An 18,090-nucleotide genomic window follows, 5' to 3' on the forward strand; every position below is an offset into this window, starting at 1 on the left:
AAGAAGTTTAGCCAAATCATTTTTTGGAATTCTTTTAAGGACAAATGAGCAAATGGGAGCCTGTGTTGTATTTATGGTTAGAACTAATGCATCATCTGAATTAGTCTGAAGCTTGAAAAGATTAAATGCATGGTCTTGAACCCTATAAACCATTTGGTAGTAAAGAGTAGCTATGATGGATGAAGGCACTTGTTGAGGCCTTACGATTTGAATATGAACTTTTAGAGTTGAAAGTATGTTAGGATCATACAAGGCCATAGTGTAGTTTGAAAAAAGTGTGACTACTATTGTTCTTGTATTAAGTGTGGCCTCAACAGTACCGATGCATGCACTGGCCAAACATGGCCAAACATGAATTGTTTAAAGCCACCTGAGTAATCCTGATAAATAAAAGGCCCGTGTCACCTTTAAGGCCAGGAAAGCCGTGTTTGGCCAGTGCATACCTTTTATCTTGGATAACTCATTTGTTTCTATACTATTCAATCTCGATAAAACATAATAAAATCTACTAGTTTCAACATAAACTACAATTAAAAAAAAACTATTTGTAAGAAGATTTAAATGAGTCATATTTGAGTTACAAATGTGTTAGGTAAATATGTTTACGTAATTAATTAAACAAGTCATAAATTATACGAATATTGGATAACATGATTAATTAAACATGTTTTGTTGTGGAAATTATCCAAGAATCAACAAAGATAAAACCTAGAGAAATTAAGCAAATAGAAAAAACATAAGAATTTACGTGGTTTGGCCTCTGGCCTATGTCCACAGAGTGAAACTGTTCTTTCTATTATTTAGAAATTAAAGTACAATAAATTGACCTCTATGGTTTTCCAAACCAACCCAAGATCCCTTACATATTCTTTCTCAATAACCTCCCAAAAACACTCACCCAAACCATTCTAGCTCCACCTAGAGCAAAAGATAGAGTTACAAGGTGTTCTCTCTCTAGAGCTCTCAAAGCACTACTTGCAATTCTAAAGCTTAGAGATTCACTTTTATAGTATAAAAGTCCAAAGTAGAATGTGATTAAGATTCGATGTGGAATAAGAAGTTTAAAACCATACAACTACTCAATGTTGTACACAAACAAAAATCCTAATTAAATAAGATCTAGAAATTTAGTCAACCTAAAACTTAACAAATGTCCACCTTTGACTTGAATTCAAACTCCTTAAACCTCTTCCACCAGTCGCACTTGATTGCAACTTCCTAACTCCACCTACTTTCCAACACCTTGAACAACTCTCAAAGCATAAGACTTTCCAAATCATTGGCCTTTATAATTACCACGACTACACATACCGAATCAAGCATGGTCCAACACTCAATTCCACAAAACGGCCAATGCACCTGTGTAGCCGTCAAGCCAATGGCACTAATTGACTTCGAAAAGGGACCTCGACGACCATTCCAATTCACTACTGGCAAGATTTTTCGTCCTTTCACCATTGTCTACACCATGGGAACCTTTCATCACCTTATTGGCAAATGAAATCTCACTTTGGTAGCTACCATCTCCTGTGCACTGTTCCCATCCTTTTGAGGCCTCACATTCTAGACGATACAAGCCATTATGCAAATTCCCCCTCATGAGGACCATGTCGCCTTGTGTGACTTTTACCACTCCATCACAAGCAGAATATCCATACCCTTTCGAGTCTAACAGGCTCAATGATATTAGATTCTTACGCATCTCTGGGACATAGGCCACACCACCCAAAGAGCGCATAGCTCCATCAAACATTTTGATTTTCACCACTCCAAGACCTATGACCTTCACTATTGACTTATTACTTAAAGTCAAATTCCCGACCACCCATTTTTGAAGTAAATCAAAACAATCTTTTTGATAACATATGTGAGTAACAGAAGCAGAATTTAAATACCAATAAGAATTTACATCCATATTTTCTGAGATTGTAAAGACATCACAATCATCACCTTCAGCAATGAAAGCACACTCACCTTTGTTCTCATTACTTTCATCCCTTTTTGTAGGACAATCCCTTTTAATATGTCCATACCCTTTGCATTGAAAGCACTGAACATTGTTGGATTTAGACTTGCCACCCTTAGATCCCTTACCGGTTGACTTCTTCTTACGAACCTCAGTTACCAATGCCAAGCCACTTGGATATCTATCCCCTTCCTTACTTTTCTTTCGGGCTTCACGAGACATTAATATTGCTTGTGCTTGTTCTAATGTTATTGTATCCATCCCACATATTAGAGATTTCATAAATACCTCATTAGAGTCTAGGAGCGAAGCCAGGAACAACAGTGCCTTTTCCTTTTCCTCCACCTTAACATTAGCCTTTTTCAACTGATCAATGAACCCATCGAATTCATTCATATGCTTCATGAGGTCTCCATTCTCCTCCATCTTCAAGCGATACAACTTTCGCTTAAGCTGCAACTTGTTGGAAAGACTTTTCGCCAAGTAAATCTTCTCTAACTTTACCCATAATCTTGAAGCAAAATCTTCATCAATAACATGGTTAAATACGTTATCTCCAATGCAAAGCCGAATAGTGCTCACACACCTTTGCTCTAACTTTTCCCATTCAACATCCTTCATGTCATCTGGTTGCTCTTCCTTCTTTCCTAGTAAGGGGCGCATTAAACCTTGCTACAAAAGGAGATCTTTCATCCTTCTTTACCACTGTGTGAAACTAGTCTTCCCATCAAATTTCTCAATTGAAAAATTCGTAGAACTAGTAACTTTCGACATCCTTATTGAATCTTGAATTTACTGAACCCGAAGCTCTGATACCAGTTTATTGTGAAAATTGCCCAAGAATTAACAAAGATAAAACTCAGAGAAATTAAGCAAACATAAAAAATATAAGAATTTACATGGTTCGACCTCTTGCCTACGTTTACGGAGTGAAACTGTTCTTTCTATTATTGAGAAATTAAAATACAATAAATTGACCTCTATGGTTCCCCAAACCAACCAAAAATCCCTTGCATACTCTTTCTCAATAACCTCCCAAGAACATTCACCCAAACCACTTTAACTCCATGTAGTTACAAGGTGTTTCTTCTCTATAGCCCTCAAAGCACTACTTGTAATTCTAAAACCTAGAGATCCACTTTTATAGTATAAAAGTTCAAAGTAGAATTTGATTATGATTCGATGTAGAATAAGAAGTTTAAAACACAACTACTCAATATTATACACAAACAAAAATCATAATCAAATAAGATCTAAAATTTTAATCAATTTAAAACTTAACATGTTTTAAACCGCTCTTTAATAAATTAAACGTGTTTGATAGATTTTTATGTCTTAATTGTACTGATATAATTAAAACATGAGATTGATAATCTTAAACCAAACTTACTTCAACTCCATATCGTATTCACATTGCATATAAAATTCCCTCCCTCATTTTCATTCCTCAACAATGCGCCGCATATTCAAATGCCGATCGTTAAATTCCCTTTCCCGGGGAACCATCCACCGGAAATTCAAATTCCCGATATCCTATTTTCATTTCACCCCAATCCCTCGAAACCAAGCCACAAATCCGACCTTTCATTTTCTGGGTACTATTAAGAAGCTTCCTTTTTTTCGTTCATTTGCTAGTTCTGGTGAAAGCATTGACTTTCAGCAATTCCCAGATGGAAAATATGTTTTGGAACTCCAAAACATTTTAAATAACCATAGAAATAGCTCAATAGAGGAGATTGAGCAAGCTCTTGATCAATGTGAGGTTACAATGACAGAGGGTTTGGCCTTGGATTTGGTTAGGCGGAACCGGTCTGATTGGAAACTAGCTCACGTTTTCTTCCAATGGGTGTCTAAGAAAGGTGAAAATTCACTTGGTTTTGATGTTTACAATGAAATTCTGGACGTTCTTGGGAAAATGCATCGTTTCGAAGAGCTAAGGAAAGTGTTTGATGAAATGCTCGAAAGAGAAGGACTTGTCAATGAGGGGACTTTTAAGATTTTGCTTCATAGATATGCTGCTGCAGATAAGGTGGAGGATGCGATGGGGGTGTTTAATAGGAGGAAAGAATTCGGATTCAAGGATGATGTGGTTGCGTTTCAAGTTCTTTTGATGTGTTTATGTAGGTATAAGCATGTTGAATTCGCGGAAACTTTGTATCAATCGAAGAGGAGAGAGTTTGGTTATGATATTAAGACAATGAATATTATTCTCAATGGATGGTGTGTTTTAGGGAATGTACATGAGGCTCGCAGGTTTTGGAAGGATATAATTGAGTCGAAATGTAAGCCGGATTTGTTTACGTATGGGACTTTTATAAATGCGTTGACAAAGAAGGGGAAGTTAGGTACTGCAATGAAGTTGTTTCGAGGAATGTGGGAGAAAGGGTGTGACCCTGATGTGGTGATTTGTAATTGTGTTATTGATGCTCTTTGCTTCAAGAAGAGGATTCCAGAGGCTTTGGAATTGTTTAGGGAGATGGGGGAGAGAGGTTGTGTCCCGAATGTTGTAACTTACAACTCACTTATCAAGCACCTATGCAAGATTCGGAGGATGGAAAAGGTGTATGAGATTTTGGATGAGATGGAAGAGAAGGGAGGGTGTTTGCCAAATGATGTAACTTTCAATTACTTGCTCAAGTCATTGAAGAAACCAGAGGAAGTTCCTGGTGTTTTGGAGAGGATGGAGAGATATGGTTGCAACATGTCAGGTGATACGTACAATTTGATCTTGAAGTTGTACATGAAGTGGGGTCATGAAGAGAGAGTTAGATGCACATGGGATGAGATGGAGAAAAGTGGTTTGGGACCTGACCGGCGTTCTTACACTATAATGATTCATGGTCTGTATGACAAGGGAAGCATTGAGGATGCTTTGAGCTATTTTAATGAGATGACATCTAAAGGAATGGTGCCAGAACCAAGGACTGAGATTCTGGTGAATGCCATGAAGGACAAGTTGAAAGAGCAAGAAGGTGAAAAAGAAAGGAAAGAACCAGGGAAAAATGGCAAATCACTTAGGCCTAGGTCTAAAAGGAGAAAGGAGAAGAGAACTGGGTAACGCTTGTTTTAGAATTGAACCATTAGGTTACTAATGGAAACCCAGAGGAGGTTGGTGTTTCTTGTCTATCAGTGCCGTGCCAATCCTTAAAGACTATCGTTGAAGAGAACCCATATACTTTCACCCAATTTCAAAGGATAATATTTTAACCTTCGGTTGCTTGGGCTTATGCACGATCATGTTTTACTCATTTGCTTATTCTTAACTTCTTCGAGATTTAATCTTGTCTAAGAGAAAGTGATATTTGTCACAAAGAACTTGAAACAATTGGAAACCTCCTTTAACTTCTTTGAGCTCAAGTTACTACCATCAATCAAGGTCTTTCCAAAGGTCCATTTCATGTTAAACACAAAGTTGTGAAATTGTTAATATGCAAGACAGCACTAGACATGTATAAATTTATACATGAAGACAATATGCAATTGCCTTGATAGGGACAAAAATGAATGTACAAAACAAATGGCATGAAGGATAACTCTGTCCATTCTTGCTTGTCTAAATTCTCAAGTACCTAGAATCAGCAGAACTTGTATTGATCCTCATAAGTTTTTGAGATGGACAGATCTAGATCTAACCTAAGAGACCTCCACAGACAATTCATTTCACCTCTTCAAACAGAACATGCTGCTTCACTTGAGGGTCATATTTACGGAATTTAAGCTTTTCCTTAATCTGCCTACTCTTCTTCTTGGCATAGAAAACACCTGTCCCAGCAGCTGAGACAAGCCTGACAACTTTGAATTCCTTCCTCTTCTTCTTCTTCCCCTCCCTCCCCTTCCTCTTATTGGTTCTCTTCCTCCTCCTCTTATTCTTCTTTCCTCTATCACCACCCTTTTTTCTACTCAATTTCTGCAATCAAAATCACATCATATATTTTGGCAAACTCGAAAATGGTTAAAACAGTTCCCATACTTTCCTATGAAAGGAAAACATGGAATTTAAACATCGAAAGCATAAATTGTACAGAGAACTTCATCATCCAAGAGGAACAATTGGTCACATTAGTAATATATGCTAAGTCTGCAAACATTCAGCAACCATCAAAAGCATGCTTGAAGTTCAAATCATGACTTCCTCAACATTCTTCTTTTTCCTTCTTTTATTAATATGCTATTCTACTCTTCCAGGCCCAAATACCTCTACATATAAGAGAGAAGTTGGAAACCGATCGCTTTACATCACCAGAACATTCTAAAGATCAGAATCAAGAAACCAATAAATTTGATGATGGAAAACGAAGCACCAAAGCATCAAATTGCTGAAAGGTGGTACCTTTCTCAGGGAAGAATTGGAAGCGTATCTTCTGGCCATGCCAACAACAGTATAATGATATGACCTCTGAAATGTGGTCATGGACAGACATCCTACAATCAACAAAGACCCAAGTTACATTTTTAACATTTTGAACCCTTCTAATCGCCATAAAAACGTAAGAAAACAACCTCCAGTCAAGATTTTTAAAAAACAAAAAGACCCAGGAGAGAGTTGATGGATACGGGTTACGTTGTTTTTTTTTTTGGGGTAAAGGTTATACCTTTGGAGAAGAAACTATGAGAGAGATTTGCGGTGAAGCTGGGAGACCTTGAAGGTGCAAGCTTGAGGTGACAAGAAGGGAAGTTGTTGAGTTGGAGATTTCTTGGTTGGCAAGCATAAGCAAGATCAAAGAGAGATGAGATAGCAGAGGTCGCCATCTTTCTATTTCTCTTGTTTGTCTCACTGTCTCTCTATGGGAAAATGTAGAAAATATTGTTGACTACCTGAATTGTCGAAAAGAATCCAGGTCTAAATCTAGGAATTACCTTTTGGGATTCCTTGGATCACCCAGGACAAGAATCCAATTAAATATAAGGCCTGATGGAGGGGAAGGTCTTGAAACTGAAAGATTAGCAGTAGTCAGGTGATCTCCAATACTCTAAGAAGGACAAACAGAGCTAGATTTTCATTTGCAGGCCTTTTATTTATTTATTTATAAATTATTGTTCACTAGATATTGGTCTGGCATGATGGAGTTTAAGGACAAAAAGGGAAATTTCGGGCAACTTAAGAATGTCCATTAGCCATCCAAAAAAGAATATTTATTATGTTCTCATAAGACCAAGCATGTTGAATTGTTACTCTTGAAGGATATGATTCATACCACATTATGCTTTGCCGCGCTCATGCCATTCAGATTTTTGAGAATCCTGGTTGCAGTATTACAACTTAGTTCTTGAGCAAGTTCATTGAAACAGAGAGAGGGAATGCTTAGTGAGACAGATTCTGGAAGATACAACCGGACTCAATGCAGAAGTGTTGGCAATGTCCAGAAAATTTACAAACTCAACATAACATGATCTTCAGTCAAGTTAGAGAGAGGATAAAATGTATTAAGGAGAAATGCATTTAAGCAACAAAGCAGAAGATGGTATAACAAAAAATAACAGTTTGGGTTATCTGCCCAAGAAACGAAAGAATGATTTCTCAACGTGCTCATCAGTCAACTATGCGGCATTTCCTGCTGGAGCAGGGGTATACCAGCCATGGTGTATCTCTACAGCCTTCTTTCTCCTAGCAAGACGTGACTTTCTGCGTGCTCCAGTGTTCCTATGCAGTGTTCCCACTTTTACCGCTTTATCGATCACTGAGTATGCCTCAGCAATTAGTTTCTCAATTGAGAAGATTTCTTCAGCTTGTGCATCAGGTTTTTTCCTCAGTACATCCAGTGCCTCCAAAACCTTGAGAAAAAGAACAAAAGTCAGCAGGCACTTCATGGAACATTATGAATCCTCTTAGAACAGGCTACAAAGCACATTTAATCAGAACTTTGCCCAAGTTGCTTACTTCTACCAATTTACTGCACATTACACCACTAAAAGTGCCAGAAGATGATAATAAAGGCATTGAAAGGAACAAAGCTGCAGATAGAGGGCACGATATCTCTTTCCTAAGGTTTGCTTACATTCCACACTACAGGAAAATTACATTGAGGAGAAAAAAATGAGAAAACATATCTGGGCTGGTGTCCATTCCCCAGCAAGTAACAGATATGATATTGTTTCTGCTTGTAATTTCCAGTTACATAGGCTGCATAGCACTACCAAACTCTTCTAAACACTAAAACTGTTACACATTCATCCATTCCTTCCCCTGGCCTCTAATTTCAGCAATGCTCCTTCAGCCTAATCAACGTGCAGAGTACCATCCATTAATGAGAACCACAGATAGTCAAATTGGCAGATCAAATATTTTGGATTTGAGATAAGCAATGACCACTAAACATATTAGTATCACACATACTTCATTGACATGGAAAAAAATTATCCAGCAAGATTAACTTTTGGTTCAATAACTCCATTAAGAGATATATAAAAACCATTACAAATAAGCTAATCTATTCTGCAAAGAGTGAAACTTGCATATGTTTGTGGCCTAGATTAGCTGAATTTAAACTCCAAAATATTGTCATAAGAACCTTGTGGAATTGCCAGAAATATTGGGTTTTTTTTTCCACACAGTCTTAAGTGGTAGCTCTCAACTCAAAGCGAAAGAAAGTTTAAATTATAGAACATACGTTCTCAATTTTTAGATCATTCACTGCTAGGGATGCCATCAAAGGAAAAGGCCTTAATACATCATGAGCCCCCAACTTGAATCCTCTTTTCTATCTTTGTCATTAATCCAGATATAAACCACAATATATAGGATAATTAGGAGAACCTTAATGTTCAATTATGTTCGGTAAAGCACAGACCAACAAAATCTTTCCATCAAATTTTACATAATGCCCAAGTAGTACAAAAGGTTCATCCATATCAAAGTGATATAACAAAAAATGGTTGCAAAGAAATTCATTCATGCTACAGAAATCAGAGTCTCTTCTTACTCTATAATATTAGTACAGTCAAATTCCAGACTCAGCAATTAGTTATTGTCCAATTCAATGAATAGAGTAATTCCTTTCAACTACAAGTACAGTTTTGCCTTCTTTATTATTTCATCTTTAATCCACTCTAAATGGCATGGATGGTTGATGTAATAAGAGAGCATGTGAGAGAACCTTAGGATACATAAAATTCCAAAACTCAGCATTCCTACAATCCTATAAGCACAATAAAAATAACCAGTGTTAAGCAATCAGAGAAATAAATTGCACGGATAAGTACCTTCTTCATCCGGGTTCTGACTTCAGATTTCCTTGCTTTATTGTAAATTCGCCTTTTCTCAGCCTGACGAGCTCTCTTAGCAGCAGAATCAGCCTTCTTTTTTGGTGCAGCCTCACAAACAACAGTTCGACGAATGGGATTCTGAGTCATTGTGCTAATAGACAGACTACCTGAAACAGAAACCCCACCAAAAATACACCACACAACTCAAAACTCATAACCTCAATTTCCACAAAAAGCTTAATTCATCATCTAAATTTTGATTATTCATTAACAAAAAAAAAAAAATGGGGGACCAAAACTACATTTATACAATAGCAAAAAATCACTGAATTTGCAACAAGCTCGATTGAACTGCCAAGAACATCTAGCATAAAACAAGTAAAGGGCTTAAATGGGGTTTGCAAATGCCAACAAACCCAGAAACAGAAACTTAAACATGTCAACTACATCCAAGAATTTAGTGTGTTGCAATGAAATGATAAGAAGAAAGTTGCGTAAACAAGCAATGCTCTTTTTTTCCCCCCTTTTCCCCCCCAAACTTCTAATGACCCATCAGCTGAGAACTAAAATAGTTATAGAACTTTCACCGTATTTTCACATCTACAAAACAAAAAGAGAAATGGGTATTGCATAAAACATGATAACATGAAAATAAAAGAGAAAAGGGGTTACCTTTGGAGAAGAAATTGTGAGAGAGGCTGTTGGAGAAACTGAGAGTCTTAAAAGCACTGGAATTTTGATGCAAAGCATAAGAAGAAGAGTCGGCGCTGTTTCTGAGTGAAAGGCTTTTGAGCTTAGATTGAAGAGTGAAGCAGGAAGAAGACAAGCAACAGTTAACTGCACTCGCCATCTCTTTCTCCCTTTCTGTCTCTCTTACCAAAATGAAATTTGAGCTATATGTTTCTTCCGGCTATTTTGCTTATCCAATATCCATAGGCAGGAGAGGGAAAGCTTGCGTGGATTTTTTATGGTTCCTACTTTCCCGCTGCTGCCCTCTCAAAACACCGTCGTTTTGCAGGTCTTTGATGCTGTTCGGTCCCAGACCAAAAAATAAAATCGACCCAAATTATTTCAGTTTTGTTTAGTTTGATTTTCGTTATAATATAATTTGTATACTATAATTTGATTCCACAAATTAGAAGTCATAATTTTTAAATTATTCAAAAAATATTTATTTTCAAGAAAAAGTAAATGTTTATAATACCGAATATTTGATTCGTAAATAAACACATTCGAATCTTCTTTTCTCGAATAAAAAGAATGTACTTGATGTGTGAGGTTTTGAAAACTCTTTTCACATATTCTGATATATCTCATGGAACATAGTAAATTATTAAGTGCAAGCCGTTTGGTAAAATTTACAAGTTCTTTTTCACGTAAAGAAACAGTGATTATCTCAAAGATGACAAAGGCTTTTGTCTATAAGAAGCCCCATGATGTAAACCCAATGTGCTTGCAAGAACCTTAAAATCTTTCAGCTGTCATTACTACCGGAGCTGCTTCAGTATGTTTTCTTGTCAGATATGGACCTCTTTGAACAGCTTCTTGCAACTGCAAGAGTAGAAAGGAAAAGAATTGAAATATGTCATACAAGGTATAATGATTGCTATATACAATATGTTATGAAAGGGGTATAAAGTACGGTCGGCAAAGTACATCACTTCGTATGAATTTGGGGTCTCTTTTCACAGCACCGTAAAAGTTAGTGTCATGCCATTGATTAACAGTTGACAGTACTGAAATGCAGAAGAAAATGGAGGCAGGATACACATCAGTTTATGACTAACCTTCCCAGCTATACCAGAAAGCGCAGGGTCGCTAACAAGTTTACTTGACATGAATGCTCTGTGGATTGCCTTGCAACATTTATATCTAGCCTCCATACCTGAATAAAACAAAAAGAGGTAAATTGTCACTTCCATAAGTCAAGCAGAGACAATCTCAAACACAGATAACAATACAAACCAGGATACATGGACGTTTCGGATTTTTTTTTAATGCTTAGAAGGTTAGACAAGAAATAATGATTGATCAAATTTTGGATGTATATGAAAGCTAGAGTTGTTCAAAAGAAAGAAGACACTATGATTAGACCTTCACATTCAATTTGGAAAAGCAAGGAGGTAATCTTTTATGATGCCAAAAGAAATATACCTATTTTTGTAGTTTCTGTAGCTGGATCAGTCACCATGTTTATTATCTCCTGTTTTGAGCAAATCTCCATCAGGCACCAAGTTCGAGCTACTAACCCTGTTATCACTCTGTACCCCTGTTATCAGCAAAAGCAATACCATGTTAATTTCTTGATGAATGGAATTAAGATTAATTGTTGAGAAGAATAACTCACTGCCAGACGAAATTCTGCCGCCTGTTGAAGAGCTGATAGGAAAAGACCCTGCCAATCATTCAAAAACGGTAGTTAATAAAGCTTTTCTCTTTTGGAAAATATCAGTGAAGCTGCACTGCGAATGATTATAATTGGCTTTCATGAAACATTTCATCATACAAAACAAAGACATACCACTAGCACCTTAGAGAAGAAAACATGGTAACTTTTTTCTTATGCTTACTAAATAATGTATTGATCATAGTCAATGGACTGACATGAAACAATGTCCTTGGAAAGAAAGATACCAAAAAGAGATAATACTCAAAAAATTGCTTACAGATGGTGTCAGCTTTGAACTATGTGATGCTACTTCATAGATCAAATGTCGAAGGCTTTCTTCTGCATCACCGCTTAAGATTACACTATCCTCAGGCCGGTTTTCTCCAGCGACATTCCCCAATGCATGTAATGCAGCCTGAATTGCAATATAAAATCCCTTAGAAATATTAAAGTGAAGATGCAATCTGTAAGGTTCTTATGTAGAACACACTCCATACAAGATCAATTTCAAGACATAATTTGCCAGTTCAGTCATAATTTAAACAAGTTACATCTAATTTTTATGTTCTGACAAAAAGGAATCAGCCCAATGAAAACCACTATTTCCAGTGAACTCCTTGGACATTTTAAATATTAGGGTGCAACATTTCTCAAGCTCTGAGAAGAAGCAACACAGGTTATGGCTAAGAGGACCACACAAATAACTGGAAGACAAACAAAGTTAATGGTCAAGAATACAAGGGCAAGGGAATGGCTAAATGTCCGTTAATAATGAAACTAAAATAAATATTAAAAAAATCCTTATTCACACATATGCCCTCTAATTTGAGCCTCCAAGCTCATAGAGAAACAGTCATGCATGCTGATGGGTGAATTAATCTAGATAGTTTAAGACAGCTGATGGACAATTGGGAGGTTATTTATGAACAGATTTGTACTGGTTTAACGACCTCTACATTAAGTCAGGTTGTTGACGAATCCACCAAAATATCACAAATCAGGATAACATAGAATCATGTGCATAGTTGTATTAGTGATATGTTTTCTGTTCTTAATCAACTGATTCAAAGAGCCTTCACACTAATTCGTTATGTGCACTGAAGCATATCAGGCAAAATGAAATATAAGAAATTAAAATAGACATTCAAAAAGCAAATAAATTTAATATGCTTACCAGCTGTTTACCACGTCCTTGCCGATCAAATGCAGCATGAACTATATGCCTTGCAGCAGGCGGAAAACTTGACAGTAGTAACACAGCTCCTTGGATTGCTAAAAGCATCAGAAAGTAGTTGGAGAAGAAGAAATCAGATATAAACAATAATCATTTCACGATTATTAAAAATGCTGGACAAGTTCTTCTTATAGTCCCTATCTTGAGATTTTTTTCTAATAAAAACCAAATGTGCAATGTACATTCAACCAGTTTGTTAAAGACATGATAAAGTATGTTAAGCCTCCAACTTAAAACCAATTGACAATAGATGGTGAAGCCCAACCATGATATAAGACCACAATGTACCCTAAACCAAACCCATGTTATTATAACATGGAGCATATGCTTTGGGGCAGGTGTATACACGTGACAAGTAATAGAATGAACCATTTTTATTAAAACCAAATAGGGAAATTAAATAATCATATGGAAACTAGATCCAACATTAAGCAAACTGAACAAATTCTTAAGACCATAGTAAGAATAGGAATAAATTCGAAGTGAACTAGTGACAATATGAAAGACTATTACTGAAGCAAATTACTAAATTAGATGGTAGTCATTTGCAATTACATAGCCTAATCAAATACTTACACGATCCTATTTGTCCAAGGGCTTCAAGTGCAGATTCACATTCATCTGTATCTTGACTGTCCAACAGGCCAAGTCTCACATCAATGGCTGAAATCACACCTTTGGCACCTGAATATACAAAGAAAAAGAAAGCTTAAAAAAATCACATATCCATATGCATAAAAATCCAGGTCAATTTTCAACACGATTTTTCTTTTTAAACTTGGTTATCACTTTTCTTGTACCAGCACTGTGAAAGTCAAACTAGGGAAACCTACAGGTGGGTGCAAGGTGCTAACACAATATTGTCTACGGTACCCAGGATTAAAAGGCCTAAACATATAATCACATGCAAATCCAATGAACACAAGGAAAACATTAAAAATAATAGCAATAATTGCAAGTTCAGTCTTTTACACTTCTAGCAATGCTTAATTCTAAGTGAAAGTAAGTTCAGAACTCCGAGGCATAAGCCTTACTCGGTTCATCAACAAACATGTATATGTTCTCCTTGGATAAAAGCCTTCCACTTATCATCATTGCTCTTGATCTTAGAATTCCTTCCATCGATGAGTTGCTATAAAATAGGGGTTACAGAAAAAACAAGGAAAAACTGGTCGTAAAGAAAGTAACAATTGCTTTTGTAAAAGGAAAAAAAAAAAAAAAAAAAAAAGAAAAACAGATTGGGAAACAATTAATCCTCAAATAGGTACCTGATTATAGAATGAAGTAATTGAAGGGTAGTCCTAGACAAGAACTCTGTACCATGCTGGATCTCAGTCAACTGCATATCTGTCTAGTCAATATTTCATACACAAATGCACATAGAATGACATGTGTTTTGGGGTGGGGGTGGGGGGTAAATGGCTAACCTCATACAAGAGCTCCAAAGAACTTAGGGTTACAAGGGTATCATTTGAATTCCTGATCTCTGCCTCCAATAAACTCAGCAAATTTGAATTGTATATTACTGAAGCTACAGAGCCGGAAATAGAGAATAGCTTCACTATCAATGATAAAACCCGTGCACGTCCCTGAAATAAGATTGGTAATACAACTACAAGTAAATTTCCAGAGAGCATATATGATTGTGAACCACATAATATGTAAAATTTTACAAGTGTTTAGCAGGTACTTCAAACTTCTAGCTACTGCAAACATTTAAAAATGATAGAAGTAAAATCCTTCAAGATAGACATCGACAAAAGTTCAGACATCTTTTTGATGTTGATACAGTCAAAAGAAGCTACAACATCATCTAGTAAAGTAAAGGAATTGACTGATCAACTGATAGTTTTTCAATAATATGCCCAAAAATATAAGAAAAAGATTTTGAAACCAACAGGGAAGACCCATCAGACCAAAAATGAAAAAAGTCAAACAGCACATAACAGAATATATCATACCAATGATGAACATCGTGATGCTAAGTTCCCAAGATGCGCAACTTCATTTATGTTAGCTGGAAAGATGATGCTCTCCATAAAGTTTCACAAAAATTGAAAACCATGAGTAAACTGAGACTATAACAATTCGATGCATTAATAAAATCTTAACCCCACAGAGAAAGTAATTGAAAATCAAGTCCTTACCATGCCTTCAGGAAACTGAGCTAAGTTCTTGATTGCATCAATTGCAGCACTTGCAACTAGTTCATTGCTACAGGTGAGTAACTTAACATTATCGTATGCAAAAAAATGCTTTCAAACAACTAAATGGACATTAAAAGCAATAATATAGTTGGCATACAAGCACCAAGCAATCTTTAGACAAATAATAGAAATGCTAAAAGATGGCTAGCACGTTCTTCCACCACCCACTCTCCCTATCTTCATCCTCCCACCTCCCTCTGTCAACTGCAGCAAATGACTTCAGCATATACCAGATTTTAGTGCTCAAATCTAGAGCATTTTTCCTTTTTTTCTCTGTGAAAAATCTAGAACAGTCTTTTATCCTCCACAGGACAGGTGCAAAAGAATATAAAAGCGTATTTCCTTCTTACAAGTTTGTTTATATAGTTTCCAGGTTGTTGTGCAATTGCCCATCTCACAGAGGGGTGCAGAAGTATTTTCAGAATCCTTATTGTTAATACAATTTGATAGGGAAAAAATAAGCTTAAGTAGAAGTATTTTCAGAATCCTTATTGTTAATACAATTTGATAGGTAAAAAATACAGTTAGGTAACTCCTATCAACTCAGTGGTTATGCTCTTCAAACTACTTTGAATAATTGCCAACTCCCAGGAGCAGTGCAAAAATATCTTTAGTACCAAAATTTATGAGGCAAAAGAAAGCAGTAGGGTGACAATATTCTTCACACCATTATCCCCTCACACAGGATACAAAATTACACATTCAATTCCATTGTATATCGTCGAATTTTTCAAGAATTTGACATGTACTCCTTGAAACAAGTCGTCAAATTAGAAAGCAAAAAGAAGATTAGCAGAGAAGAACAACCAAACACAATACTATACAGTTTGAAATCGCCGAAATCATCAAGTTCACAGAAACATCACAGATAAGAGACTTGGATGACATGTACAAAACTTATTGATTGCCCACCCAAAAAGAATGAACAAATTTTTTGTAACCACACACTAAGAGGGTCCATATGTCAACCAGCCATGGCAGATTCTCGGGTACAATGAACACGAAAAAAGGGTATGCCTCTAGCCAATAATTCATAACAGATTTTCCATTCATACATCAACTTTAAAATTTGTCAACACTCACATGCAGAAAATGACAATGAAAAGAGGGAATATGACGAATTTCTTGCAAAAAAGAAGATAAATCACAAACAACGGAAGGCCTAGTTTTCAAGGCACACAGTGTTAGATTCTTACCCATAAATTAGGCAGTCCAGTAAGAGTGGATATAGATCATAGTTAATAATCAGCTGTATGGCAGATATAGATTTGTCATCAAAGTTCTCTAAAAAGGATGAAACCTGGATGAAGTTGTCAACATTCAAAGAAATGTTAGTTTGCAATGGTATATTAATTTTGTCTCAACACACATGTCCTGCTTTGCTCATAGAGTCCCACGGCCATATTGTTGACAACAAATCAAGCAACATTCTTATTCTGCATGGAAAATCTTAACATCTGCCAGTCCCTTCCATCCCAAAAAGAAAAATCTCATAAGGGACATGGGATGAAACCTGGATGAAGTTGTCAACATTCAAATAAATATTAGTTTGCAATGGTATATTAATTTTGTCTCAACACACATGTCCTGCTTTGCTCATAGAGTCCCACGGCCATATTAGTAACAACAAATCAAGCAACATTCTTATTCTGCATGGCAAATCTTAACATCTGCCAGTCCCTTCCATCCCTAAAAGAAAAATCTCATAAGGGACATGGAAATAACAGTTGTGCAGGAACCACTAGGACATAACTTTTATAGACATTTGATTCTTATCACAGCTACAAGGAGGAAATCTTTTACATAAGAATTCAACTTAGTAAGTGAAAAAACTATAAAAGAAATAAATGAACAATATTTAGAGGGATTGTGCACATACCGTTTTGCATGCCAAACAACGAACCATTTGAGAATCTGCCTTAAGGCCAACTTGAAGGAAAGGCTGAAGAAACAGCAAAGATGTAGCTTCAATCTCATTGTAGATTTACAAGCATAGATAATGAAGAGACTATATAATCTGAACTGTTCAAATGCTGCTCTAGATTAAGTTATTCAAGATTTTTAAAACATGTCAAAAACTGTGCTCATTTTGAAGTATTCAAAACTAAAACATCAAATACCAAGTAATAATTGCTAACAACTCGACCCTATCTTCAAAATGTCAGAAAATTTTCCTAACACTAATACTATCCAAAGGTTTTCATTCGCACAAGGCAACACAACAATGAACATTAAATTTTAATCTAATCAATAGCTCACTACAAGTGACAAACAAGCAATTAATTTACTAAAGACGAAATGCATACCATGTATTGTGGAATAAGTGAACCACCATACTTGGTCTTAAAAACCCTTTCCAAACAAACAGCCAGAGTATTTTCCAGGCCAGGCACATCAGCTTTGGTTTGCAAAGCACTGCAAAAGAGTTAGTTAAAGTTATAGCCCAATATTTAAGTTGAAATCTTAAAACCCATTAAGCTAAAACCAATTCCCACTATGAAAAGTGATTCCTTTTCTCATGAAAACAACCTCAACGCAACAAAGTTTATAGTTTGCATCACATATATAAACATTTAGTATTGCTAAACTTGAACTTCCCATTAAAGAAATATCCAGGAATATCCAGAAATACCCAAAATTAATAAAAAAAATGACCCCAAAATAAATTTAAGTGAAGTAAAAGGGGAATAAAAAAGAGTCAAAAGGGGGCTGGGTACCTGATGATGACAGGGAGAGGGAAACGGTCAAGAAAATCTTTTGTGGTGGCGTCGTTTTGAACACCAGGGTGATGAGCGAACTCAGAAGCTGAGTCCAGCAACTGAGTCGGATCGTCTACAGAGAACTCTTCATCCATGGCTGTGTAGCTTTGGATTTCTTTGTTGAGTCAAGTGGCGGTGACAGAGAAACAAAAAAGAAGAAAGAGACTGGCAGAGCAAAAGTGTACGGAGCCGCGTGGCAGAAACGTTAGTGAAACATGGGCTTCTTTAGTGATGACGCGTGCCCAATATACCTTAAGGCCAACACGGTCAAGAGCCAAGCCAAGTCACTGGGAATAGCGGTCGCTTCTTTTCTGCTGTCCTCTTTACTTTTC

General features: G+C 36.3%; 4 protein-coding genes across 4 annotated transcripts; 1 reads left to right on the forward strand and 3 right to left on the reverse strand.

The window, feature by feature from the left end:
* The first annotated feature begins 3,369 nt into the window (after positions 1-3,369).
* Positions 3,370-5,197, forward strand: LOC18594051 (Tetratricopeptide repeat (TPR)-like superfamily protein). The gene has a single exon (XM_007021499.3). It carries the CDS (start codon positions 3,420-3,422, stop codon positions 5,022-5,024), a length of 1,605 nt encoding a protein of 534 aa, XP_007021561.3. The 5' UTR covers positions 3,370-3,419; the 3' UTR covers positions 5,025-5,197.
* Positions 5,198-5,304: 107 nt separating this feature from the next.
* On the reverse strand, positions 5,305-6,799 carry LOC18594052 (uncharacterized). The gene is made up of 3 exons (XM_007021500.3): positions 6,559-6,799; positions 6,297-6,388; positions 5,305-5,873 (listed from the first exon to the last, which is right to left on the reverse strand). The coding sequence occupies exons 1-3, from the start codon at positions 6,713-6,715 to the stop codon at positions 5,622-5,624; spliced, it is 501 nt and encodes a 166-aa protein (XP_007021562.1). The 5' UTR covers positions 6,716-6,799; the 3' UTR covers positions 5,305-5,621.
* A 443-nt stretch (positions 6,800-7,242) lies between these two features.
* Positions 7,243-10,112, reverse strand: PRPS20 (chloroplast 30S ribosomal protein S20). The gene is made up of 3 exons (XM_007021501.3): positions 9,842-10,112; positions 9,167-9,336; positions 7,243-7,738 (listed from the first exon to the last, which is right to left on the reverse strand). Exons 1-3 carry the CDS (start codon positions 10,017-10,019, stop codon positions 7,505-7,507), a joined length of 582 nt encoding a protein of 193 aa, XP_007021563.3. The 5' UTR covers positions 10,020-10,112; the 3' UTR covers positions 7,243-7,504.
* Positions 10,113-10,443: 331 nt separating this feature from the next.
* LOC18594054 (ARM repeat superfamily protein) lies at positions 10,444-18,020 on the reverse strand. The gene is made up of 16 exons (XM_007021504.3): positions 17,717-18,020; positions 17,306-17,414; positions 16,879-16,941; positions 16,196-16,299; positions 14,940-15,006; positions 14,754-14,825; positions 14,220-14,381; positions 14,061-14,131; positions 13,827-13,924; positions 13,369-13,476; positions 12,733-12,830; positions 11,836-11,973; positions 11,517-11,564; positions 11,324-11,438; positions 10,957-11,054; positions 10,444-10,720 (listed from the first exon to the last, which is right to left on the reverse strand). The coding sequence occupies exons 1-16, from the start codon at positions 17,851-17,853 to the stop codon at positions 10,634-10,636; spliced, it is 1,575 nt and encodes a 524-aa protein (XP_007021566.3). The 5' UTR covers positions 17,854-18,020; the 3' UTR covers positions 10,444-10,633.
* Positions 18,021-18,090: the final 70 nt, after the last annotated feature.

The sequence above is a fragment of the Theobroma cacao genome, chromosome 7, assembly GCF_053813885.1.
Source record: "Theobroma cacao isolate CCN51 chromosome 7, ASM5381388v1, whole genome shotgun sequence".
NCBI lineage: Eukaryota > Viridiplantae > Streptophyta > Magnoliopsida > Malvales > Malvaceae > Theobroma > Theobroma cacao.